Source organism: Carcharodon carcharias, chromosome 2 (genome assembly GCF_017639515.1).
Source record: "Carcharodon carcharias isolate sCarCar2 chromosome 2, sCarCar2.pri, whole genome shotgun sequence".
Lineage (NCBI taxonomy): Eukaryota > Metazoa > Chordata > Chondrichthyes > Lamniformes > Lamnidae > Carcharodon > Carcharodon carcharias.
In genome coordinates, this window is record NC_054468.1 from 159,451,416 (window position 1) to 159,479,355 (window position 27,940).

At 41.9% G+C, this 27,940-nt stretch overlaps 1 protein-coding gene across 2 annotated transcripts in view; it reads right to left on the reverse strand.

Moving 5' to 3' along the window:
- Positions 1–27,940, reverse strand: part of scaf8 (SR-related CTD-associated factor 8) — a 195,190-nt gene that overhangs the window by 51,062 nt on the left and 116,188 nt on the right. For both annotated transcript variants that reach the window (XM_041217396.1, XM_041217387.1), the window contains 2 exons: positions 4,294–4,430; positions 131–304 (listed from right to left, as the gene is read on the reverse strand). In XM_041217396.1, the coding sequence (XP_041073330.1) occupies positions 131–304; positions 4,294–4,430 (311 nt within the window). The remainder of the gene's footprint in view (positions 1–130; positions 305–4,293; positions 4,431–27,940) is intronic.

The window sequence follows — 27,940 nt, forward strand, 5'->3', positions numbered from 1 at the left end:
TTATACTTTAATCATTTAGTGGACACTTATAAATGTAGCACTCGTTCAGTGCAGTGTCCAATGATCAGTGTCATGCTGTCTTATGTCTTATTACATTATCTCTCCAACATAATTGTATCCATCACAGTACCTTATTAAAATTGAGTCGCTGTTCAAGTGGATTGAGTGTATTAGCTGTTGCAGCTGCTGTCAACTGAGCTGTAAGGGCCTGTAGTTGGACGACAAGCCCAGCATCGAGAGCCTGAAGGAGAGAAGGCTGAGGTTTCTGCTGCTGCATCTGAAGACTTTGCACCAACTGCTGGAGCTAGAGACAAAGTGGAAATGACAATGTAATTGTTTACAAATAGGATAGAATTCACACTACAAATAATAATTTATCTTCTGTAACATCTGCACAAATGTATATGATAGTGGAAATAAAGTCAAATAAATTGAGGGCAAACTTTTACTATAAAATCTGTTGAATATGGGAAATATTAAAGTTTCAGTTTCGTGGCATAGATTTAAGTGATCAGGATAAGATGGTGGCACCTATTTGAACTAACACATCATTAAAAAGTGCTTTCCATACTGTGAATTCCTGAATCTTAGTTGGTCAATGTGTAGAGGCACTAAATGTTCTTCTTAAGAGCAAGAGCTGAAATATTAGAGGGAAAATCACTCAATCATGTTTCTGCATTAACAGCTCCTTATTGAGCAACACTGGAAGAGATCCAGGAGCAGGACATGTGTGTATCTCTCAGAAGAAAACCGAAAATTAATAATCAAGTCCTATTATGTTAGTACACAACTGTGCAGAAAGTTTTGAAAAGCCATAAGCTTGGATCCTTCATAATTATTATTTGCAATGATTAGGCCTTGCATTTTTACAATAATTAGGATATAAACACAACTTTCCACATACACAATAATCACACCCAATTAAATTTTCTTCAAGCCTAAATGAGTCCTCAGAAAACAAAAAAAAAAATTAGGGTCAATATAGTAACAGTCACAATATTTTGCTTTTTCAGTGCATCAAAAGGGTGAAAACTGGGAAAAATAAACCGAGACAGTGCGTTGGAAAGTGCTGGCACACAGGAATTGAAAGAAATAAATGCATACTTATCTGGTCTTGAAAATTATGCTGACCCTTCCATTCGCCAGAGCTGCTTGGAGCCTGCATTAAAAGACTCCTCGCAGGCCACACCCTTTTTTTATGGCACTTTCTCCAATAAAGCAGCTAAGTTTAAGAGGCCAGTGAAACTGATAGGCCGTGGAGAAGGTAAGCGGATAGGGTTTGGAGATAGTGGGGGAGGTTGAGGTCTGGTGGGGGGGGAGGTCAGGGTCTGGCCGGGGTGGGGGGGAGAGAGAGAGATTGAGAGAGAGAGAGAGTGGAGAGAGAAGAGGGTGTGTCAGTTTGTGATCTGGGTGGGGAAAGGACTGGAAGTTTTTGGGGTGGTGGGAGGGGGCCGGAGGTCAGGCGTGTTGAGGGAGTTCCGTGGGGTCAGCGTGGGTCTTCACCACAGTTACCCAGAAGTTTGAAGAGATTTTAATTCTTCTAACTTTTTCTGAGTAACTATTGGTGTAACGTTGGTGGAACCATCTGAAGTCGGTGATTTAAACCGCATTTTCGGATGGTTCCCAGCACACCGCAATTGTCCAGAGGAAGTGCGCACTTCTGGGCAATTGCCGTACAAATCCTTACCTGGAAATTTTTGAGAGGAATTCCCCAGTGCATCTTTGGGGTACCCCCCAAATCCAACGCAAGGGAGCTCGGAGGTTATGGCCCAGTGTGTTTTGAAGAAGCGTATGCATCCAAAGTATTGACGTACACAGATGGTGCCAGATATTTGCATTTTCAGCTTTTGCTTCAGATTTCCAGCGCCTGCAGTATCCTGCTTTTTGTTTTCAAAACCATTAACCAAGGTTTGGCCTCAAGGGCATAATAAATTATTTACTTTGCTTGAATTTTAGCCATCTTGATATTACACGCATAAAATCTTCTCTCCAAGCAGTAAATCAGCAAAAATAGTTTAACCGAAAGAGAACTACAATTAATTAGTAACTGCAAGTTCAGCATAATCTGTTGCTTGATCCTTAGGTCTGGGCAAATTTCCAAACATGCCAAGTAGTTTCACTATAGGGAACAAAGTATAAAACTAAATGTAGCTGTAACATCATAAGACCATAAGACATAGGAGCAGAAATTAGGCCATTCAGCCCATCGAGTCTGCTCCACCATTCAATCATGGCTAATAAGTTTCTCAACCCCATTCTCCCGCCTTCTCCCTGTAACCTTTGACCCTTTACCAATCAAGAACCTATCTATCTCGGTCTTAAATACACTCAATGACCTGGACTCCACAGCCCTCTGTGGCAATGAATTCCATAGATTCATCACTCTCTGGCTAAAGAAGTTTCTCCTCATCTCTGTTCTAAAAGGTCTTCCCTTTACTCTGAGGCTGTGCTCTCGGGTCCTAGTCTCTCCCACTAATGGAAACATCTTCCCCATGTCCACTCTATCCGGGCCTTTCAGTATTCTGTAAGTTTCAATCAGATCCCCCCTCATCCTTCTAAACTCCATCGAGTATAGACCCAGAGTCCTCAAACATTCCCCTTTTTTTAAGCCATTCATTCCTGGGATCACTCTCGTTAAACTCCTCTGGACCTTCTCCAGGGCCAGCACATCCTTCCTGAGATACAGGGTCCAAAATTGCTCACAATATTCTAAATGTGGTCTGACCAGAGCCTTATAAAGCCTCAGCAGCACATCCCTGCTTTTATATTCTAGTCCTCTCGAAATAAAGGCCAACATTGCATTTGCCTTCCTAACTACCGACTCAACCTGCAAGTTAACCTTAAGAGATTCCTGGACTAGGACTCCCAAGTCCCTTTGCACTCCAGATTTCTGAATTCTCTCCCCATTTAGAAAATAGTCTATGCCTCTATTCTTCCTACCAAAGTGCATGACCTCACACTTCCCCACGTTGTATTCCATCTGCCACTTCTTTGCCCATTCTCCTAACCTGTCCAAATCCTTCTGCAGCCTCCCCGCCTCCTCAATACTACCTGTCCCTCCACCTATCTTTGTATCATCTGCAAACTTAGCCAGGATGCCCTCAGTTCCTTCATCTAGATCATTAATGTATAAAGTGAAAAGTTGTGGTCCCAACATTGACCCCTGCGGAACTCCATCCTGAGAAGGACCCCCTTATCCCCACTCTCTGCCTCCTGCCAGACAGCCAATCTTCTATCCATGCTAGTACCTTGCCTCTAACACCATGGGCTCTTATTTTACTGAGCAGCCCCCTGTGTGGCACCTTGTCAAAGGCCTTCTGGAAGTCCAAGTAGATAACATCCATTGGCTCTCCTTTGTCTAACCTACCTGTTACCTCCTCAAAGAATTCTAACAGATTTTTCAGGCATGACCTCCCCTTGATGAAACCACGCTGACTTTGCCCGATTTTACCATGCACTTCCAAGTATTCTGAAATCTCATCCTTAATAATGGACTCTAAAATCTTACCAGCGACCGACGTCAGGCTAATTGGCCTGTAATTTCCCATCTTTTGCCGCACTCCCTTCTTAAATGGGGGGTTACATTAGCGATTTTCCAGTCCTCTGGGACCCTCACTGACTCCAGTGATTCCTGAAAGATCACCACTAATGCCTCCACTATCTCTTCAGCTATCTCCTTCAGAACTCTGGGGTGTAATCCATCTGGTCCAGGTGATTAATCCACCATCAGACCTTTCAGTTTTCCTAGCACCTTCTCCTTGGTAATGGCCACCAAACTCACCTTTGCCCCCCGACTCTCTTGAACTTTGGGGATGTCACTTGCGTCTTCCACTGTGAAGACTGACGCAAAGTACCTATTCAGTTCCTCCGCCATTTCTTTGTTCCCCACTACTAGTTCTCCAGCGTCATTTTCCAGCGGCCCAATGTCCACTTTTGCCTCTCTCTTACCCTTTATATATCTAAAAAAACTCTTGCAATCTTCTTTTATATTACTGGCTAGTTTACCCTCATATTTAATCTTCTCCCTCCTTATTTCTTTTTTAGTTGTCCTCTGTTGGTCTTTGTAGGTTTCCCAATCCCCTGGTTTCCCACTGCTCTTCGCCACATGACTCGATCCCTCCTCTAAACACATACAAACATTTATATTTTAGTACATACATTAGGCATATAGAAATAATAAAGTGAATTACTTAAAGAAACAGTCTCCAAATATAAGTAAACTATTTTTACTCTGTCAAGAGATCTGCAATTGTTATCTGCAACTTTATATAAAATCAGCAAATAATATCATACCTGTTGACCCTGGGGACTCTGGAGGAGCTGTGCAACAGCAGCAATTGTATCTGTGTTCGACAGCTGAGAGATGGAGGCCCACGCGTCAGGTAAATTTTGAATTACATTAGCTGGAGTAGCAGGCGTGGCTGGAGTTCCTAGAAAATAAAACATTTACAACTATACAAATTAATCTTGTTGATTGAAGGCTACTGTTTCTGATAAAAAACTTTAAATCCTCATTTTCACGTGAAATGCAGAATCTGATTTCCTGCATTCAATGAACCCTCTGCATACACAAACAATGAATAATAAGCATACTTTGGCAATATGGTCTTGCCTGAAACATATGGAACTCAAAAGATGCATTCAGTAAGGCTAGAATTCTGATTTTGAAATGGGAGGGATGGCATTTCTCAATTAACCTAATTGATTAGATATTCGTGGAGTTAATGTACCCTCAGAGTTTCAAAAAATTGTAGGAGCTGAGTTTGTAGTGACAACTTCACAACACCCTATTACAAACACCTAATGAGGCACAAGATGATTGAGAGAAATCATACATCATTCCTGGTTTAATGCAAGTTACCACACACCCTGTGTATTAGGCTACTAACAAATCACAGAATCTCTCAGTGCAGAAGAGTGAAACATTTTATGTTCATTCATGGGATGTGGGCATTGCTGGCTAGCCCAACATTTGTTGCCCATCCCCAATTGCCCTTGAGAAGGCTGTGCTGCCTTCTTGAACTGCTGCAGTCCATAGGTAGAATTTTTTGCTCGGTGTGCAGGCATGCACCCGACACACTCAAGTGTGAAATAGCGTGCGAAGCTGAGCGATATTTCGGTCAACAGGCATGTGCGAGAGTCAGCAGTACGCCCGACGACAATAAGGATGCCAATTAAGTCCATTAAAGTAGCAACTGACGACAGGTTTTCACTGCCCACCTAATGTTACGGTTAGCAGGCCGACGAATTGGCCTTTGCCTTTTTGAGGAAACCTCATTAAAGGGGGGGGATAGGTTTCCGAGATTAATTAAAAAAAATGATTAAAATGTTTGACCAGAATTTTCAGCATCTGTATGTTAGCGTGACTCATTCTGACACATGGGCACTTGTTCCAGATTTAAATTCTGTTTTTATTGATTTTAAATTCATCAGCTCACTGAGGCAGTTCTCTGCTTTCAGGGAGCTTTGATTCTGCACTCTGCAACGTCCACACTGCCTTCAGTGCTCGCCCTCCTCCCACACCTCCAGCCCAGCAGCGCTAAGACTTTCAATGCACCTTTCACACTGGCTTGCTGTTAATTCGCCAGTCAGCGTGAAATTGCGATTGGCGGTCTGTTCCCCGGCTGCTCCTGGGTCCGCCAATCTGAAAATTCTACCCCATGCATTGTAGGAACACTCACAGTGCTGTTAACGTATATATTGCTAAATGTCAATTTTTCCTTTTCTGACAATGCAACTATATCAGTCTTTAACTGACATTTCACCAAACAGGATTTTACCAGAACTGCATAAGCAGCCTTCAGGTGACTCTGTTAGAACAACTCTAATCAAACTTGCACTTTAAATAGTATCCTTGACTTCTGCACTCCTGACAGGCATAGTCGCTTTATCGCACACTGATCATTACTCCATACTGAACTTGAATATGTCTTAAAACATTAATGTTGATGTTCAAAAAAGAAACTATTTCTTTAGTACCAACATGCATGTTGAATGTTAACTGACAGTCAACATGCAAGGTGTCACAAACTGCATTAAAAACTAGATAATCATTAACGGTTGGCTGAGGGATAAATGTTGGTCTGGGCACTGGAAAGATTTCCTTGCCGTTCTTCAAATAGTGCCCTCAGATACTTTAGGTCCGCCTGAGACGGCAGACAGAACTCAGTTCTAAACAGTTCACCCAAAAGGCTTTGCAGCATATTCAGTACCATCAGCCTAGGTTAAGCACTTAAATCTCTGCAGTGGAGTTTGAATCAATGAACCAACGGCTGAGATGAGAATGTTACCACTGAGGCAAGGTTATGTAGACTTTATAGCACAGAAGTAGGCTATTGTTACACAGGAGTATGCCATTTCACACGTCAGTCTGATTCTAACATTCATTTAGATCATGGTTGATCTGCATCTCAACTGCATCTGTCAGCTTTGGTTCCATAACCTCATACCCTTGCCTAACGAAAATCTTTAAATCTCAGGTTTGAAAATTTCAATTGGACTCGCCTCAACTGCTGATTGGGGAATGAATGTTCCAGAATGAGTGTTCCAGATTTCTAATGTGCCTTGAGAGATTAGCTGCTGTCTGATATCACCCTTGAATAGCCTTGCTCTAATTCTAAGGTGAAGCACCGCTTTCCAACCCTCTTCTGGACTCTCATACTAGAGTAAATAGTTTCTATCTACTCTAGCAAATCCTTAAATCATTTTAAGCACTTTAACCCTTAAACTTTTGTGCTCAAGAGATTACAAAAATTAGTCTATGCCAGTGGTTCTCAAAGGTTTTTGATTCCACGGCCCTTTATCAAATCCACTAGTAATTACAGACCTCCCACCCAGTGGAAGGAACGTACCAAAATCCGAGCATCCCACCTCATGAAACACTACCTGCCCCACCTGTGACTGAGTGTGCGGATCTAGCTTTGGGATTTTTCACCTCAGGACCCACAACCCCGGAGTGGAAAAAAGTGATCCTCAGTCCCAAGAGACTGCCTAAGAAGAAGAATACAACAGGTAGAGTGTCTCAAAACCTGGCAACCTCGTGACCAAGACTGCGCCAGATTTCAGACCCGGCGGTTTGGGTCACAGGCAGTTCAGGTCAAGCCAGGTCAGGTGGGGTCAAGGATCACTCAGAGCGTGGCAATGCATCTGCATGCAAGCAGTGAAGGGGTTAACAAGCCAAGTGCAACACAAAGCCAATCTGAATTGTCCAGGTAATTTTTTTTATTTTACTCAATTAAAATTGGTATATGGCACATTCTAAAAATATCCAATTTTTGGACAACTCCAATTTTTGGGCAGCCAGATTTGAGACACTGTACTGCATATAGCACTGTTGGAAACATATTTTCTATGTATATCCTGGCGTTACACCCAGTAGACATCTATTGAAAAATGTAGCAGTCATTTCAAGTCAACATTTTGAGTAAGAATTGCGAATTTGAGTTTGGAGGAGATTTAACATGTTCAAACTTTTGATATTTATACAGCGGAGGACTTAAAATTAAAATAACATTTGTTTCCATATACATTGCCAAGAATATCAATACGGCCAACTTCCTCTTTTGAAAATACAAGTGTGCAGGCAAATGCATCGTGTGATGTTATATATAGACATTCAAATTAGAAAGTTGATCCCTGATCTTTACCAATTTCAGACAGATAATTGATGATTAATATAGTTTGGTGTCTACATGCCTAAAGTAGGGAAGTTATTGAAACCATACAAACACCAAAGGTTTCTCATTCCTGGTGCCTACCAATGTCCCTTGCTAGAAATGGGTGTGTTCTAGATGTTATTGACTGTCATGTGAAGAAATGCCATGAAATACCAGAGGTCTCAGCTAGCCAACTGCGCCTCAGTTGAAATCACTGATCACAGGATTGCAGAAATAAGTGGAGAAAATAAAATGGCATTTCAAACAAATATACATACTGTCATGCCCAGTAAAGGCATGTCATATTCATAACTTTAAACATTGATTGTGCTTGTATCAAAGCTTCCGGAATTGTCTTTTATTTCTTTAAAATGGACTAAGATGAACTATTAAGATGTCTGCCAACAGGCCAAGTGACCTTTGCTTATTCAACACAGACCAGCAAACTCCAGAAAGTTCTAATTGAGTCACGCTGGGTGGGGACCTTCCCCCTGGAATGGACATACCACATAGTCAATGGGCTCCTAGAATCCATGTCTCCAGGTGATAATGAAGGTACTATCCACATAGAGACACAGAGTCTAGATTGACTATGTTTGCAATTCAACAAAGAAAATCTGACAAGATCACCAGATAAGTGTGAAAGACGATTATTTAGTTCCTATTGTATAGTGATGGCTCTGGGCTTACAAACAATTCTGGTTCAGCAATGCCAGTAGTGGTCATGTGATTGAAACGGGCTTGACATAACGGGTTTTATCTAAAGAATCAAAGACAACAGGGCAGACTGCAGAAAAACACTGACAAGACAACAACTACAGAGAAAAAAGCTTTGAAAAAGAGTCTTACGGACTTGAAATATTAACTCTGTTTCTCTCTCCACAGATGCTGCCAGGCTTTTGTTTTTATTAGCTGCAGAGAAAGGCTGTGTTATCTTTGCCTTTTAAGAACCATTGGTTGCCAGCCAGTCTGAGAGCTAGACTCTGAAGCTAGCTGCCAGTGAGCAGCCAAGTGCTTAACATGTTTCGGTTCCAAAATTCACCTGAGATCTAGCCTCCTACATATTCGACTACAAGAGACCTCGTAACCTACTGCCAACCCTTTGTTTTACAAGATCCTCACTTCAACTTTAAATCATCAAAGCCATTCAAAAAACTACACGCTTGCCACGACATAGGTGACCAAGTGGGGGGTAGGATTAGTAAGTTTGCAGATGACACAAAGATTGGCTGGGTGGTTAACAGTGAGGTTGGGTGTCTTGGGCTACAGGGATGGTCAAATGGGCAGATAAGTGGCAGATGGAATTTAACCCTGAGAAGTATGAGGTGATACACTTTGGAAGGAGTAATTTGACAAGGAAGTATTTAATGAATGGCATGACACTAGGAAGTTCTGAGGAACAAAGGGACCTTGGCGTGTATGTCCATAGATCTCTGAAGGCAGAAGGACCAGGTTAATGGGGTGGTGAAAAAGGCATATGGGACATTTGCCTTTATCAATCGAGGCATAGATTACAAAAGTAGGGAGCTCATGTTGGAGTTGTATAGAACTTTAGTGAGGCTGCAGCTGGAGTACTGTGTAATCTGTAAATGTCCACTATCGTTATCTGTATCCAATCTGTTTGTGTGTGTGTGCATGCGCATGCATGAGACGGTGTGTGGGGGTGTGTTAATTTGGGGTAAATATGCAAGAGTAAATTATTTTTATTTTAAACTCTCAAAAGCTTGCTGCTGATTACTTAATTGGGATACACACGCCAAGGGTAAAAAATTTGATTTGACTCGCTCCACATGATATCAAGAAATGGTTGAAGGCATTGGATACTGCCAAGGTTATGATCCTGACAATATTCCGCTGACAGTGCAGAAGACTTGTGCTCCAGAACCTGATGCACCCCTAGCCAAGCTGTTCCAATACAACTACAACAATGGCAACTACCTGGCACTGTAGAAAAATTGCCCAGGTATGCCCTGTACACAAAAACCTGGGCAAAAATATCCCGGCCAATTACCGCCCTATCAGTCTACTCCCGATCCATCAGTAAAGTGATGGAGGTGTCATATCAAGCAGCACTTGCTTAGCAAAAACTGCTCATTGATGCTCAGTCTGGGTTCCGCCAGGATATCTCAGCTCTTGACCTCATTATAGCCTTGGTTCAAACATGGACAAAAGAGCTGAACTCCAGAGGTAAGGTGAGAGTGATTGCCCTAGACATCAAAGCAGCATTTGACAGAATGTAGCATCAAGGAGCCCTAGCAAAACTGGAGTCAATGGGGTTAAGGGGGAAAACGCTCCACTGGTTAGAGTCACACCTAGCAGAAAAGATGATGTTGTGGTTGTTGGAGGTCAATCATCTTCGTTCCAGGACATCACTGCAGTGTTCCTCAGGGTAATGTCTTAGGTTCAACCACCTTCAGCTGTTTCATCAATTACCTTCCTTCCATCATAAGGTCAGAAGTGAGGATGTTCGCTGATGATTGCACAATGCTCATCACCATTTGTGACTCCTCAGATACTGATGCAGTCATGTCCAAATGCAACAAGACCTGGACACTTTCCAGGCTTGGGGTGACAAGTGGCAAGTAACATTTGTGCCACACAAGTGCCAGGCAATGACCATCTCCAACAAGAGAGAATCTAACCATCATCCTTTGACACCCAATGGCATTACCATCGTTGAATGCTCCACAATCAACATCCTGGGCATCACCATTTACCAGAAACTGAACTGGATTAGCCATATTACTGTGGCTACAAGGCCAGGTCAGAGGCTAGGAATCCTGTGGTGAGCAACTTACCTCCTGACTTCCCAAAACCTGTCCATTAGATACAAGGCACAAGTCAGAAGTGTGATGGAATGCTCTCCAATTGTCTATAAGGGTGCAGCTCCAACAACATTCAAGGACAGAGCAGCCTGCTTGACTGGCACCCCATCCATAAACATTCACTCCCTCCAAAACCAACACAGTGGCAGCAGTGTGTACCTTCTACAGGATTCAGTGCAGGAACTCACAAAGCCTCCTGAGATAGCACCTTCTAGACCTAGGGCCACTATCAGCTAGAAGGAAAAGGGCAGCAAATGCATGGAAACACCATCACCTGGAAGTCCCCCTCCAAGCCAGTCACCACCCTGACTTGGGAATATATCATGATGCTTCACTGTCGCTGGGTCAAAATCCTGGAACTTCCTCCTTAACAACACTGTGGGTGTACATACACCATATGGGCTGCAGCGGTTCAAGGCGGCAGCTCACCACCACCTTCTCAAGAGCATTTAGGATGGGCAATAAAAGCTGGCCTAGCAAGGGATGCGCACACCCCATGAATGAATAGAAAAAAGATACAGCTCTTTTCATACAAACAATTCTGATTACGGGCAGTAAGAGAGAGCAAATACATTCTGTCCATGATAATACTAAGTCATTTCTTTCCTGGCCTTTGCCTTCCATGTTTTCTCCATCTCATCTCCATTTGTCTCTCAGTCTGGTTTCAGCAATTTGCTATCAGCATGTCTGACCTTCCCCTTTTCATTTCCCTTGTATCAGTCATCTATTTATTCTTTACGTACCTTTTACCTTACTTTAGGGCCAAATGTCCTGGATCTCCCATGACTGTCCGGTATTTGAGATGCTTATTCCCTGTCCTGGATTGTTTGCATCTGGGACGCTACTTGTCCTGTATTCTCAATCATTAAATTTCGCGCATGCGCAGTATGTACCTCAGCATGCGCATGAGCTCTCCTCCCAGCGACTTGCTCCCATGCTACCACAGAGCCACCAGAACCGCACCCCCACCCTAGAGAGTATACTTCCCCACTTGAGTGACAAAGTACCCCTTAATTAATTCCCCGAGACTTGTGGTCACCCTGCTGTAGTATTAATTTGTACTTGTTACTTGTTTAAGTGCAAAAGCATGGCAATATTTAGTGGGTTGAAGATGACTGTTGTGCAAAGGCCATCAGAACCCACTGAAACAGCCATGCTTGGAAAAATCGGGGTCTTGGCCGAGAGGGTGCAAGGGAAATAATTGCACTAACATCTGTTTCTTACACTTCATATAACTCTATATTTGATATGATCACAAACATGAATAGGAAAGTACACTGGAGAGCTGAAAAAGAAAATAGGAGGGGCCAAGGGAATGCACTAGAATGGATTGGCTAAGGTAATATATGAAAGTGTTTTTTAAATATACAAATAACAAAACGATAGTCAAAGCAATGATGGGCTAAATTAAGAACCAAAAGGAGATTCTCCTGTATAAAACTAAAATACTGCAGATGCTGGAAGTCTGAAATAAAAGCAGAAAATGCTGGAAAAACTAATGCCTGCCAGCATTTGTGGAGAGAGAAATAGAGTTAACGTTTCAAATCTGTATGACTCGAAACACTAACTGTGTTGCCCTCTCCACAGATGGTGCCAGACCTGCGTTCTTCCAACATTTTCTGTTTTTATTATTGGAGATTCTCCTGTGCTTGGCAGAGGGCATAACCAAGGTACTAAACGAGTACAACGCACCTGTCTTCTTGGAAGGACAAAGCGTGCATTTTTAATCAAACCTTTAATTTAGTAAAATGTCCCAAGGAGCTTTGCAAGGGCAATATTAGTCAAGATTCGACATTGTGCCACATGTGGTATTATTAGGGATGAAGAACAAAAGCTTGGTCAAAAAGGTAGATTTAAGAAATTCCTTAAAGAAAAAGAGAGAGGTGGGGAGAATTAGGGAGGCAATTCCAGAGCTTAGGTACTTGGCAAGTAAAACCATTGCTCGACCAGGAGCACTCAGAGGATGGGCAAATGTAGCTTGGTACAAGTTAGGAAATAGCAGGGTTTGAGATGAGCTCAAGCTTATGGATGGAGGGAGATGGGAGGCTGGCCACGAAAGTGTTGAAATTGTCAAGTGAAGTCAAAGGGGAGGATATTGGCAGTGTTACAGTAAAGCAAAAGGTAGTGGAGAAATTGGATAGGATAAAAATAGATAAAGAGGAAGTACTTAAAAGGGTGGCAGTAATCAAAGTAGAAAGGCCACCCAATCCAGATGGCATGAATCCTAGGTTGCTGAATGAAGTAAGGTTGGAGATAGTGGAGGCTCTGGCCATAAACCTCCAATGCTCCCAAGATATGTGAGCAGTGCCAGGGGATTCCAAATATGTTCAAAAAAGGGGGTTAGGAGATAAAACCCAGCAACTAACGCTGGTGGTGAGGACATTTTTAGAAACAATAATCCAAGACAAAATTAATCTTCACTTAGAAAGATACAACAGCTTCATGAACTTGTTAAAGGCAAATTACGTTTGTCTGACCTGACTGACGTCTTTGATGTAATGGAGACGGTTGATGAACATAAATGAAATGTATTGCTGTTGTATGTATTGACTTTAAAAAGGCATTTGGCAAAGTGCCAGATAATAGGCTTGTTAGCAATATTGAAGCCTACGGGATTAAATAAGCATAGTAGCACAGATACAAATTGTCTGAGACACAGAAAACAGACTAGTAGTATATTATTCCACAAGTCTAGCTTAAATAACCATCTATTCAGTTCATCAAGCTGATTTTCTTAAATAAGTGTTATTAATCAGGGAAGTTCTACATGTATATTTAAAGAGTTATGATATTAATGTAAGACATTAGAGCAAAAAACTTTCATTTGTTTACATATGTCAATGTCTTTGAGACCATAGTTTTTCAGATAAACACAGGTTTTTAATTCACTGAACTACCACATAAAAAGAGCCTCTGAAAACCAGTGTCACAATCAAAATGGCTTTGTAAGATCTTATGTCTGATTTGAAAACAACTGAATTTTGAAAGATTCAGTCTTTGGTCTCAAACCCTGAATAACAGTATTATTAAGCACTTTAACCAAATAATAATAGGAAGCACTTCTAAAAAGTAATATTTTTTGTGCTCAAGGTGAGATATTTTGGTATTTGGGCATAGCATATTTCTTTCACTTGCAACACCTACTGTAAGTTATGATACCTCTTATAAAGGATCAAATACAAAATAAAGATCCTTCCACTGTGCACCAAAGTGCCTTATCTTCCATTTCAGAAGGGAAAGTGGAGATTGGAGTCTCAGGGTTAAACCACGAGAAGGGGTGAGACTGAGAACGGAGCCGGAGAGTTAAAAGAGCTAGGCAGCGCTGCTGGGTCTTAGTCTGTGGACCTACCAGGTTCGGAGAAAATCAAGTGTGATGTCGCAGGGAACCAGGTAAGTGGATTGGTTGGTGAGTATTTTACTCCTCTGCTTTATTCTAACTCTTTCACCCTGGAGGACAAAGTTCTTGCTCTATTGCAGGGGAAGAAGCTAGCTGTTTGGTGAGTATCTGGTAAGTAGTCAAGGTCTATTCTAAAGGTTTAAAATAGTACAGGAATTTGTGATAAGCTTAATAAATATATAAAAGAAAATAAATAATTTAATAAAATAATTAAGTAATTAATTATATATGGCAGGACATGTAATGTGTCATATTTGCAGCACGTGGGAGCTCCTGGATACCAGCGTTATCGAAGGCAAGCATGTCTGTAGTAAGTACCTGCAGTTTGAGGAACTTCGGTTCAAGAGTCATTGAGCTGGAGGTTGAGCTATGGACAATGTGACACATCAGGGAGAGGGAAAGTTACTTGGACGCTTTGAATCAGGAGGCAGTTACATCCGTTAGGATTTTCTGATTTGGAAGGTGTCAGGGACAGCACGGTGTGACTGCAGCTGAGGCAGATAAGGGGACTCAGAGGGCAGGAGTGTCAGCCTTTGCAACTGTCCAATGCATCTGAGGTTCTTTCGCTCGTTTGGATGAGAGTGGGGGCTGCAGCGTAGATTAGCTGACGAACGATAGCACTGTGGTACAGGAAGCCATTCAAGTTTGGTGCTGTTGGCGAGAGCAGAAAGAAATGTAGTGGTAGTAGGGGACAATATAGTGAGGGAGATTGACACTGCTCTCTGTAGCAAGGAGAAAGAAATCCAGATGGCTATGTTGCTTGCCTGGTGACAGGGTTCAGGACATTTGCCAAGGGCTACCGAGGAACTTGCAATGGGAGGGGGAGGATCCAGTTGTCCTGGTCCATGTAGGTACCAATGACATAGGTAGAACTAGGAAAGAGGTTCTGCAAAGTCAGTATGATGAGCTAGGCACCAAATTAAGAAGCAGAACCACAAAGGTAATAATTTCTGGATTATTACCTGAGCCACATGCAAATTGGCATAGGACAAATAAGATTAGAGAAATGAATGCGTGGCTCAAAGACTAGACTGGGAGAAGTAGGTTCCAGTTTGTGGGCCACTGGCACCAGTATTGGGGAAATTGGGATCTGTACCATTCGGATGGTATACTCAGGAGCCGCCTAACTAGGGAAACAGAGAGGTTTTTAAACAGAATTGTGAGGGCAAGGGATCAAATTTTGGGTAGATGTGGTAAACCAAAAGAGTAGCGATAAGGCAAGAGAGGTAGATATTAATATGGGAAATGATAAACAGGCAGTGACAGGAACGGACAGAGGGTACAAATCTAAGAGTAAATCAGCAGAAAGGGCTAGGAACTGCAAAAATAATATAAGGACAAAACTAAATGCTCTGTATCATAGTATTCAAAACAAAACAGATAAACTGATAATGCAAATAGAAATAAATAAATACAATCTGATAGCCATTACAAAGACATGGCTACAGGATGACATAGATTGGGACATGAATATTGAAGGATACGTGACATTTAGGAAGGACGCAGGGAGTTAGATAAAGGAGGGGTGGCCATGTTAATTAACAATGGTATTAGCTCCTGAGAGAGATGACCTAAGCTCAGGAAACCAGGATGTAGAAGTGATTTGGATTGAGATGAGAAATGATAAAGTCAAGAAGTCACCTGTGGGAGTGGTGTACAGGCCCCCTAATTGTAATTACATGGTAGGACAGAATATTAAAGAAAGACAATGGGAGCTTGTCAAAAAAGTACAGCAATAATCATGGAGGAATTTTAACCTACATATCGACTGGAAAAATTAGGTATGCAAAGGTAGCATATATGAAGAGTTCATAAAATATTTTTGGGATAGTTTCTTAGAACAACACATTCTGGAGCCAACCAGAGAGCAGGCTATACCAGACCAGTACTGAGCAATGAGATAGGATTAATTGATAACCTCAGAGTGAAGGCACCCCTAGGTAGTAGTGATCATAATATGATTGAATCTTACATTCATTTAGAGAGAGAAACAAGTGGGTCCAAAACTAGCATTTTAAACTTAAATAAGGGCAATTATGGGTAACTCCTCTATTCAAAAAGGCATGGAGGCAGAAAGCATGAAACTACAGGCCAGTTAGCCTAACATCTGTCATTGGGAAAATGTTAGAAGCTATTATTAAAGATGTTATAGCAGAGCACTTAGAAAAATTCAAGGCAATCAGGCAGTGTCAACATGGTTTTGTGAAAGGGAAATCATGCTTAACCAATTTATTGGAGTTCTTTGAAGGAGTAACATATGCTGTAGATAAAGGGGAAAATCGGTGGATGCACTATATCTAGATTTACAGAAGGCATTTGATAACGTGCCACATCAAAGATAATTGCAGAAAATAAAAGCTCATGGCATATGAGGATATATAAAAGACATATGGAGGCTGCAAAGGGACATAGATAGGTTAAGTGAGTGGGCAAAGATCTGGAAAATGGAGTTTAATGTGGACAAATGCAAAATAGTCCATTCTGACAAGAAGAACAATAAAAGAAGTTTATTATCAAAATGGTGAGACATTGCAGAGCTCTAAGATTCAGAGGGATCTGGGTATCCTCGTGCATGAATTACAAAAGGTGAGTATGCAGGTACAGCAAGTAATTTTTTTTTCTATTCATTTACTGGATGTGGGCGTCACTGGCTAGGCCAGCAATTATTGCCCATCCCTAACTGCCCTTGAGATGCTGGTAGTGAGCTGCCTTCTTGAACTGCTGCTGTCCATGTGATGTAGGTACACTCACTGTGCTATTAGGGAGGGAGTTCCAGGATTTTGACCTAGTGACAGTGAAGAAACGGCGATGTATTTCCAAGTCAAGATGGTTGGTGGCTTGGAGGGGAACTTTCAGGTGGTGGTGCTTCCATGTATCTGCTGCCCTTTTCCTTTTAGATGGTAGTAGTCGTGGGTTTGGCAGGTGCTGCTTAAGGAGCCTTGCTGAGTTCCTGCAGTGCATCTTGTAGCTGGTACACACTGCTGTCACTGCATCGGTGGTGGAGGGAGTGAATGCTTGTGGAAGGGGTGCCAATCAAGCAGGCTGCTTTGTCCTGGATGGTGTCAAGCTTCTTGAATGTTGTTGGAGCTGCACTCATCCAGGCAAGGTGAGAGTATTCCATCACACTCATGACTTGTGCTTTGTAGATGGTGGACAGGCTTTGGGGAGGGAGGAGGTGAGTCACTCGTCCACGATTCCTAGCCTCTGACCTTGTTGGCCACAGTATTTATATGGCTACCCAAGTACAGTTTCTGGTCAATGGTAACCCCCAGGATGTTGATAGTAGGAGATTCAGCAATAGTAGTGCCATTGAATGTCAAGGGATGATGGTTAGGTTCTCCCTTGTTGGAGATTGTCATTGCCTGACACTTGTGTGGCACAAATGTTACTTGCCACTTGTCAGCCCAAGCCTGGATACTGTCTAGGTCTTGCTGCATTTGGACATGGACTGCTTTAGCATCTGAGAAGTCGCGAATGGTGTTGAACATTGTGCAATCATCAGTGAACATCCCCACTTCTGATCTTATGATAGAAGGAAGGTCATTGATGAAGCAGCTGAAGATGGCTGGGCCTAGAACACTACCCTGAGGGACAACTGCAGTGATGTCTTGGAACTAAGATGATTGGCCTCCAACAACCACAACCATCTAATAGAAAGCTAATAGAATGTTATCGTTTATTGGGAGGGGAACTGATTACAAAAATAGGGTGGTTATGTTTCAGCTGTACAGGGAATTGGTGAGTCCACTTCTGGAGTATTGTGTATAATACTGGTCGTTTATTTAAGGATAGATGTAAATGCATTAGAAGCAGCTCAGAGAAGATTTACTAGACTAATACCAGGAATGAGCAGGTTGTCTTATGATGAAAGGTTGGACAGGTTAGGCTTGTATCCACTGGAGTTTAGAAGAGTAAGAAGTGACTTGACTGAAACCTTTAAGATTCTGAGGGTTCTTGACAGGGTGGATGTCTGGAAGATGTTTCCTCTTGTTGGAGAATCTAGAACTAGGGGTCACTGTTTAAAAATAAGGGGTCGTTCACTTAAGACAGAGATGAGGAAATTTTTTTTCTCTGAGGGTCGTGAGTCTTTGGAACTGTCTTCCTCAGAAGGCCATGGAAGCAAGTCTTTGAATATTTTTAAGGCAGGGCTAGATAGATTCTTGATTATCAAGGGGGTGAAAGATTATCGGGGGTAGGCAGGAATGTGGGGTTGAATTTACAGTCAGATCTTCTTGAATGGCGGAGTAGACTCGAGGGGCAGAGTGGCCCACTCCTGCTCTTAATTCGTATGCTCATACATAAATGTGCATTTCAGCAATGAGAATACATCCACCGCAATATTTAACAGTAGTTTCCTATATTTGTCTAGGCTTATTGTGGTCTTGATTTAGAGGTCCTTCGTGAGTCTGCCAAATAGCTTATTCTAATAAACTACTATGAAACTCCAACTGTTATAAAGGGAAATAAAACTGATCGATTAGCCTTCTCCAAGTGCATTTTAGTAAAGGTCATGTTACAATAGAACATAAAGTATTCACTTAGTTACTATAATTTAGAATTGCTGATTATAGGCAAGTAATTATAGGTGCACTCCCTCCCTTAACGTGACATCATGAATGAGGAATAGTGTTCACAACTCCCTGTACCAATTCTTGACATAGTTGTGCCACAATTGATAGCATTAAACGAATACAACTGAAAAGTTGGCAGCTGAGAAACCCAAGTGCCCCATCAACCCACAAAGATCTGTGATTCATTCAAAGGTAGTCTTATGACCAGCAAGAAAGAGTGTCTCATCGCATCTGTTTGGGCTGTACTCAAAGCCTACGCTGCAGAAGTAAAACCATGGGATTAGAGTGATGACCCCTGCTTGGTATTTATTTTTAATCTGTTTATACTTCTGTTTTTTGTCCCTGTGCATGTTAATTCTAGTTTTGACCCAGAGGTAATACCACTGAGTCACAAGGTAAAGCTCAGACAACATTGACTGTACAGGTGTTGCAATCAGTTGGAGGGGTAAAACGGTCACTCCTCTTTTCCCAGTCCTTGTTTGACTGCAATGGGTTTTTTTTTAAAAAAAGGATAAGCTTATCAATTAAGTCAGGTCCAGCATTTATTAAGTATTCCTAATTGCTCTTGTTCAGAGAGCATTTGAAAGTCAACCACACTGCTGTGGGTCTGGACTCATATGTGGGCCAGACCAGGTAAGGATGGCAGATTTCCTTCCCTGAGGGCATTAATGAACCAGATGGGTTGTTATGACAATCAGTAATGGTTTCAAGGTTTTGATTGAATTCAAATATCTGCCATGGTGGGATTCAAACCTAGCTCCCCAGAACATTACGCTGGCTGTCGGGATTACCAGTCCAGCGACAATACCACAATGCCACAAAGAGTTAAAGGTATATAGGTCTTACAGGCTGATGACTTGGATGTTTCAGGCTGAGCTTGATGATCCCTCTGGATTCGGCATCAAAACAATTTAAATATGTTAATGGGCAATTTATATCAGTTATGATAGAATCAAAAGCTGCTGGGATGATTCCTAAAACATTTGTCTGCAGCAGGTGAATGGCAGCTGACGGCTCAAATGTGCAGGCTGGGTGGAGAGCACGAGAGTGAGAGAGGTCTACTCAGGGGTCCTGTTTCTTCAGTGTTTCTTCTGCTTCTGTTCTGTGGCCTGGAGAAAAGCAGTTTCTTAAACATAAAAGGTCTGGCTTGTCATGTTCCTCTCTTGCCAACTGACCAGGTAACCAAACATGGTCATGGCTAGTGGTCCATGGTTTACGCGATTAGATTATGGCTGGATGAATTCCTTTCTCAGTCAGAGTTCATTGTCTGAGATGATTACATGGTTTCCACCCAGTTGAGTACCCAGGCGTTTGTCTGGGTGCTTTGCGAATGGGTTAGAAGATGACTCATCCGCAATCCTTGAAGATGGCTGTATCTGATGGAGTTTTCTAGACAGGTTAACTCCATTGTAACGGCTTTCAAATCTGTGGGGTACAATCGTGCAAACGTTCATCTGCCTCAGAAACTGCTCTTTCATGTCACTGGAATGCTGTTTCAGTCTTTGAAATTCAATCAGTGGTTTTCAGCCAGTAAATACAGAAAGTAATTTTTGATACAAAGCATGGCTTTATAACAACAGGTCAATTCTTTTAAACATATGTCAGAATTCAGATATAATCTCAGGTCAAAAATGCAGCAGATTGAGACCAACACACAAGAATTTTATGTGCCCAATGAGCCAATAACAAGACAGAACTTGAATTTACTTATAATATCTTCAGGATATCCAAAAACACTTCACAACCAACTAATTATTTTTAAAATGTAGTCACTATTGTCTTGCACACAAATGTGGAAACCAATTTGCATGCAACAAAGCCTCACAAACAGCAATGAGACAAATGATCAGTTAGTGTGTTTTTGGTGACGTTGGTCGATGGATAAATGTCAGTCGCGACACTGGAAGAATGCTCCTGTTCTTTGCTCAGTAGTCGCATGTAGTCTTTCACATCCACCAAAACAGGCAATCCAGGTCTCGGTTTAAAAGCCAGGATTTTATGGCCCCGCCGCGGGGTGTCTCCCCTCGGTGGATGCAGCGAGCCATTTAAATCTTCATTCAGTTTGGCACGACCGTAATTTCCTGCTGGACGGGTGGGGCTGTAAAAGCCTGGTCAATATCTCATCCAAAAGACAGTATAGTAAAATCGTCAAAAGAATGGTGGAAGGAGGTAGGCAAAGTATTCTTTAGTAGAGTTGTTGTGAAATGAAGCAGCAATGGAAAACAAGACCTTATAAAAGGGAAGTGGATAAATTTGATACTTTTTTAAGAAAAATGAGGAAAGGGCAGGAAGATAGGATTACTCTTTCAAATAACTGACACAGGCACAAGGCCCCAAATTACTTACTTCTGTGCTGTAAAATTCAGTGCCTGTCACTGCTGTTGAACCCTCAGCCACATTTTCGTTACCTTATAGACTTGACTATTCCAATACACTCTCGGCTGTTCTCCCACAGTCTACCCTCTGCAAACTTGCTGGCATCCAAAACTCTGCTGCCCATGTCTTAACTTGCACTGAGTCCAACTCCCCAACCATCCCTATGCTGGCTGACCTACATTGGTTCCCAGTCAAGTAATGTCTTGATTTTAAAATTCCCATCCTTGTTTACAAATGCCTTGCTCCTCCCTATTTCTGTAATCTCCTCCAACTCCATAATCTTCCAATAAATCTGTGCACTTTTAATTCTAGCTTCTTGTGCATTCCCAATTATAATTACCCCACCACTGGTGGGCATGCCTTCAGTTGCTTGGGCCCCAAGCTCTGGAATTCCTCTCCATATCAATCTGCCTCACTTTTCTCCTTTAAGGCTCTCCTTAAAATATACCTCTTTGACCAAGCTTTTGGTCATTTGACCTAATGCTCTCTTGTATGGCTCGGTGTCATATTTTGTTTTGTAATGCTCCTGTGAAGCACCTTCGGACATTTCATTACATTAATGGCAGTATATAAATATAAGTAGTTGTTGTGTCTACTTCAAAATGAGCCTGAAGAGATTACCTACAGTATGTAATTTCAGGAAGGGAGGCAAGATCTAATATGAATCGAGCTTCACACAACAACTATCAAATTTGTGTGCAGTTATGCTATAAAATACCACAGGAAACCTGCACGACATTTTTCCTCAAAATATCAAGGCTGTATTTGCTGCCAATGCCATACATGTACAGCTGTACTGTTTTACTCTATGACGTCACTGCCATCAATGGAGCATGCAGCAGCCAGGCAGTTATTAAAGACAGCTTAAAAAAGCCTCACTTTCTCCAAGCCAATGAAGCAGAGGGGAGGAATGGAACCGAGCAACGGGATGGGGATGGAGCAATTCCAGATGACAACCTCCATATCCTGTGTTTGCAGCTCTGGGGCTTCTTCCCGGTGACAGGCCCAGGTTAAGAGGAAGTGGCTCCAGAGCAGAAGATTCAGAAACTGAGGGGAGGCCGTATCCCGACTGCCAAAGCAGCCCTGGAGCTGCAAATGCAGGATATGGAGACTGTAATTCAGAATTGCAGCCATTACTGGGTGGATCAGAAACCTCCCCTCCCTCCCCATCCCAGACTGCCCGCCTACCGAGGGGCTCAGAAATTGGGTAAACCGCTTCAGAATCTGAATAAGATCCAACTGGCACTGTGTCTCCCACAAATGATTTAATTGATTTTCTGTGCATAAGTAGGAAAATGCACATGGCAGACAGGTAACCGGCCATCTTGCGATGGCAGGAGACACGGTGAAAAATTAACATTCAAACACTATTGCTGCCAACCATCACTTGTCAAGAGTTTGTTTGCACAATTTATTTCTACAGCCTTCAGTTCAGAGAAAGGTTCACAAACACATATGACTAAACAGATGAAATATTAAAAAGTGTTAATAATCCACATAAAATAAGAGAATTGGGCCACAATAGAGATTCAATGCAACAGAGGAAAGGATACTGCAGAGTCCAAGATCACTAGAGTGGAAAAAGGAACGGTTTAGTGGGATAAAAGGAGAAAAACACAAAAATACACTGGTTCAGGAACAGGGAATCATCAAACATGAGATGACTAGACCAGTGTAGAGGAAATGGAGGTAAATCAATGGTTAGAGCACCTCTGAAATAGAGAGTTTAAAATTAAGTTAAAATATAAGGAAGTTTGAAAATTATAAAATTAGGGTTAACAATACTGAAAATCATAAGAAATATAAAGTATTATTGGGATGTAAAATGGGAGATTAGAAATTTTTAAATGGACTATGAAAAAGGATGGTATAGCAAATAGTCTGGAGAGGCTTTAAGCAGCTCAGGGATAAAAAGGGCAGTAGACGGTATCACAGAAATAGGAAATAGGAAATAAATACTTGCGCCGGTTTATAGAAATAAGGATGGGAATAAGAGTGGAGGTGCACAAAAGGATGATATTGAACAATTGTTAGATAATCTACAGTGAAGAAATGGTTTTCAAAATATTTGCACAACTCAGGAGGGTAAGTCACTGGGTTCAAATAGCATGTACCCTAGGTTGTTGGAGAAAGTCAGAAAGGGGACAACAGAGACCCTAACCATAATTTTCTAATCCTTAGATATGCATATTGATGGGGGGGAAACCAACATAAAATCTATAAACCAATTAATCTAACATCAGTTGGGATGGAACTGTAGCAGCATGGGACAGAAAGTAGGTTCATGGGGCAGAAAACAGAATTTTGTTTTAATCTGTGCGGATAATTTGGATTTGGGTCGTAAGCATATCATTCTAATTTATCCATTACACAACAGGGGGACTGCAGGCTGATGGGAGACATAGGCAAGGGTAACTGAATGGGCAAACTTGTGGTTGGTAGAATTTCATGCAGAAAGGTGAGAGATAATGTACTAGAATAGGTAATACAAGGAATAAGGGCATACACTGTTGAACTGTGTACCTAAACCAAGAGGCAGAGGTTCAAACATACAAATCTGAAAATGTGATCACTATCGAAATGAGTGCAGAGTGCACTACATGAGCATGTTCGCATTAATGCATGGACCATGTGAAATTTTGTTGCTGATAACTGTGTGTCAGGCATGCAACTAGTGCTACCTAAGCTGCTTGCATGCCTGCTTTGGGAGAGAGAATAGGGGCAAGGTTGGTCGTGTGAGGGGGAAAGAGGGTAACTCAGATGTAGGGACTGCCTGTAGTTGCAAGAGGTCAATGCGGCCCTTAACTTTTACTCCATTGCAGCCATTCTAGGCTGTAGCAGGTGAAGTTAATGACATCTCCATATTTTCCTTTTAAGTGGTGGTGCAGTGTGGTTTCAGGCAGTAGGGAAATGTTGAAAAGTGCAAAATGGCTGCAAGAGATTCAGAAAGGGTACCAGGCTGATGCAACTTTGGGAGGACATGGCCCAGGGAAAGGGCAAGAGATGGAAAGCACTTTAGGCAGGATCTCCAGCACCAGCAGGGCATGACTGCAATTTTAAAGATGTTTAGTGACCATACCAGAGTTGTCAAGGTAAGAATTCTACCTCCCATCTGAAGTATTTGCTCACGACACTTGTACCACCACAGCTCACAACATTCCCCTCCCCTGCTTATTTTTGCTCTGCAAGAACCACTGCACCACTGCAATCCACCTCCCACTTATGCTCTGCAGCCAAAAATCGCAACATCATTGTAACTTTCAGCTCTCCACACCTCACATCTTGCACACATCTGTACTATTTGAGAATGACAGGCACATTTCCAAAGCAGTTCAGACTGCCACCAACACACTACTTTGGTGCTTTCAGGAGAAGGTCACATCCAGACACAAGTGCACACCAACTAACAGATGGCAACCAGAAAAGTCAGATGCCGACTGCAGATTTAACTTGATCTTCAGCTTTTTCCCACTCTCTGCCAGCTGTAAGAACCATGTGCGAAATCAGAGAGCGGCCTGAAATGAGCTCCCAGAACATGCTGTTCTGCTACAAAGGCTTGACTAAACAAATTCAGTTTTAATCATCACAAAGATGGTTGTTGCAGGAAAGGGAAAGTTTCACACTTGTAAACATTAAGGAACCTCACTGGAGGATGAGGTTAAGTATATTACTGTCACAGTTCACCATACCCTATTCAGGAGTGCTTAAATTTGATAATGGGCCCACTCTGCAGCATTGACATCCCTCACCTTTATGATCATAAACACCTTAACAATACCTGTAATTTTCATTTATCTTATTTGTAGATCAATTAACTTGCATTCAAACCAAAGCGTTAAAACTACAAACAAATGTTATTTTTAAAGAAAATAGCTACACACTTTTTAAAAACATAATATTTAGTTTTAGGAAGGATTAATACAATCCTTGCATTGAGCCTTCATCATCTGTTCTACAGGCTGAACTTAATGCCCTCCAAACCCCTGGACCCCACCCCGGGGCCAGCAGATTTGAAGACAGGGCAGTGCACCCACAAGTCCCCTGCCACAATTTTGCCAGCAGGAAGGGGAGCATGTCAGGCAGGCTAACACATCCCCTTCAAGTGGTCAATTAATGTCCACAAGGGATTTATATTGCCTCTGTTGAGGCCCATGCCAAATGTCCAGCCAACAGCAGCTTTCCCTACACAGGTTGGAGGCGGCCACGGTAGGGGTGCCGGCAGCTCTTTGGGCATGACTGTCTGTGGCTGAGGGGCAGAAGACCCACCTCAAGTCATTTAATATCCAATTGGCTGTTTAATAACTGCAAAGGCAATCATCTGCAGTGGGAACAGGCTCTCTCCTGAATTTTTAGCTGGGCGTGAAGGGGAGCTGAGACCTCAGTGCCCTGTTAAATCCAGCCCAATGCCATCTATTTGTTCAGCACTGGTCCTAAAGCTATTTGGTAATACTTAAAAAGTATATATCAACATGGATTTTTAATTGTCTTTTTTACATAGACAACTTCCCAGGTGCTTCACAGAGGCAAGGCAGATGGCAAGCAGTAGACAAAATGTCAGAAAGGATGACTGAAAGCAAGGTCAAAAATACCAGTTTTAAGGAGGTTATTAAAAGACAAAGGTAGCAAGCCAGAGCAGTGAATTTCAGAGTAGACATTGGTAGTGTAGGGGAAAGTGAAATGAAGGGATTCAAGCACTGGATTGCGAGAGAAAAGCATACTTGCATGGGATTCAGGACTACAAAATACAGCAGATTTCACAAAAAAATGTGTGAATATGTACCAGAAAAATGTTTTAGGTCTGCAATACTGTGATAACAGTAGCTATACTCTACCAGTGGTAATAGTTTAGGTGGCGAAATTAAAAGTTATTTTTGTTACAGATATGTCAGGAGAATAAATACATTCAGACTTTCATCCTGTTCAACTTAGAAACTAAAGAACGCAGTAATTGTTGGACAAAGTCTAAGATTAACCTACTTAGTCTTCTACCATTGTGGCAGCTGCATGCTCCAACAATAATGCTGCTGAGGGCAAATCATGGCAAATGATCACTATTAATTAGTCTACACAAAAGGCTCCCGACATGACACAAGGAACATATGCCAATGGTGAAAAGCTTTGGAAATCATAGGCTCAAAGTCACCTGTTTCTCTCAAACGTTCTACACTTAACATAGGTCATGTCTTGGGTTACTAATAAACTGTATTCCAAATTATTATTTTCCAAAATAATGACCTAATTTGGATTTGAATGAAGCAACACTTCCTGCTTTGACTGTTTCCCTAGGGAACCCTGTTCCACAGGTCTGCCACTTGGGAATACAATAAATGGGAAAACAGACAAGTGAACAGTTTACCAACATCTGAAAATGATTCACAGGAAAGGATTCTCTGATCGATCCAGCCTATTCTACACAAATGTGATCGCATCATATATACACACTCTGCCCCAACCAAAACCATGTAATACGCAGGGAAAGACTAAAAAAAACCTATGTCAACTTAGGGATAAAAGATCTAGGATATTTCTCCATAACACTCCAAGGCAACTGAAATTAGTCCAGGAGATCACTCTAACCCCCGTGATCCCATGAAACACTACAGTTTGAAATGATCTCTACCACAGTAAGAAATAGGTCCAACTCTGGCTTGAATGAATTAAACGAACTGATGCCCAGTGCATGAACAGTAGCCTGTTCTACAGGTCCACAATTTTCTGGTAAAAGGACTACTTCCTGACCTAGATCTGGCCTTAGATAACTTACAATTGTGCCTCCTGGCTCCCATATGCTACTTAATTGGAACAAACTATCAACATAAACTGAACCTATTCCCTCCATCATCTTCTACCCCTTGATCAGATCACCCTTAAGTCTATGCTTCACTAAAGTGTTGTGTCATAGGAATGGGAGAAAGCCATTTAGTCTCCCAAGACAATTCCACTAATCGATGAGATCATGGCTGATCTCTATTCTAACACCACTGATCTGCCTTAGCTCCATATCCTCAATACCATTGGCTAGCAAGGAATCTATCAATCTCAGATTTAAAATGATCTATTGAACTACCATCTATTACTTTTTGTAGGAGGAAGTTCTATAACCCTTTCAGGGATGAGAGTAGCCAAAAACAAATAAGTTTAAAAATTAGAGGCTGAAGACAAAATGGTCTGAAAACAGTTTAGGATGTAGAGTCAAGCAATTGTAGCACTTTGTATTTTCTGTAGTGAATGCAAACGTTTCTAGGTCACTTCAAATAGGTGCAATTATTAGACTTTGTGTGGGAACATTCTTCTTCCTTTTAATAACCTTCTATTACTGCCAAGACTGTGGACCAATGCATTTGTATCAAATCACCAAAGTGACTTCAGAATTCAACGCATTTAGATTCAAGTAATACAAGATGAAGTCCATACTAAGAACAGAACATGACCTTCCTGGATTATGTATATGTGAAGTGAAACAATGGACTATGACAGTGCTTTTGCTAATGTGACCCTACTTTAACTCATCACCACCTTCTCAAGGACAATTAGGAATGAGCAACCAACTGCTGGCCTTGCCAGCAATGCCCACATCTCATGAACAAATACATTAAAAACTCTTCAAAAATTAATGTGACCCCTGTCGTCAGCAAAAACAAATTAGCAATAAAGCAGCATAGTAACATTCACTAAATTAATAAAGTTTGCATATTACAAAGTTCCAGATTTTCATATTTACCATTATTTGTGTGTTTTTAAAGTACTTTGTAAAAATGTTATTTCGCACTCAGGTAGGCTTCAGTAATATTCCCTAACGACAGGAGACTCAGTAAAGCCCCTCTCCCCTCTATCCACCATACACACATTGTAATAAATAAGCTCCTCGCACCACTCCCCACCACACACGTCCCTCTTCCTAACAATCCACCCTCTCCGACTTGCTCAGCAGTCTCTCTACCCAACTTCCCTTCCCCCCAACTCACTCACCCATTCGATGGCCCTTCTTCCCAACCCCCTCCCAGCAACTCCCTCCCAACCTGGCCTTTCCAATGGCCCTACAACAATACCGAGTCACTCTGGGGCCCTGCAGGCCCCTTCATGGCCAGGCCACCATTACTGAAAACCGGCACCAAT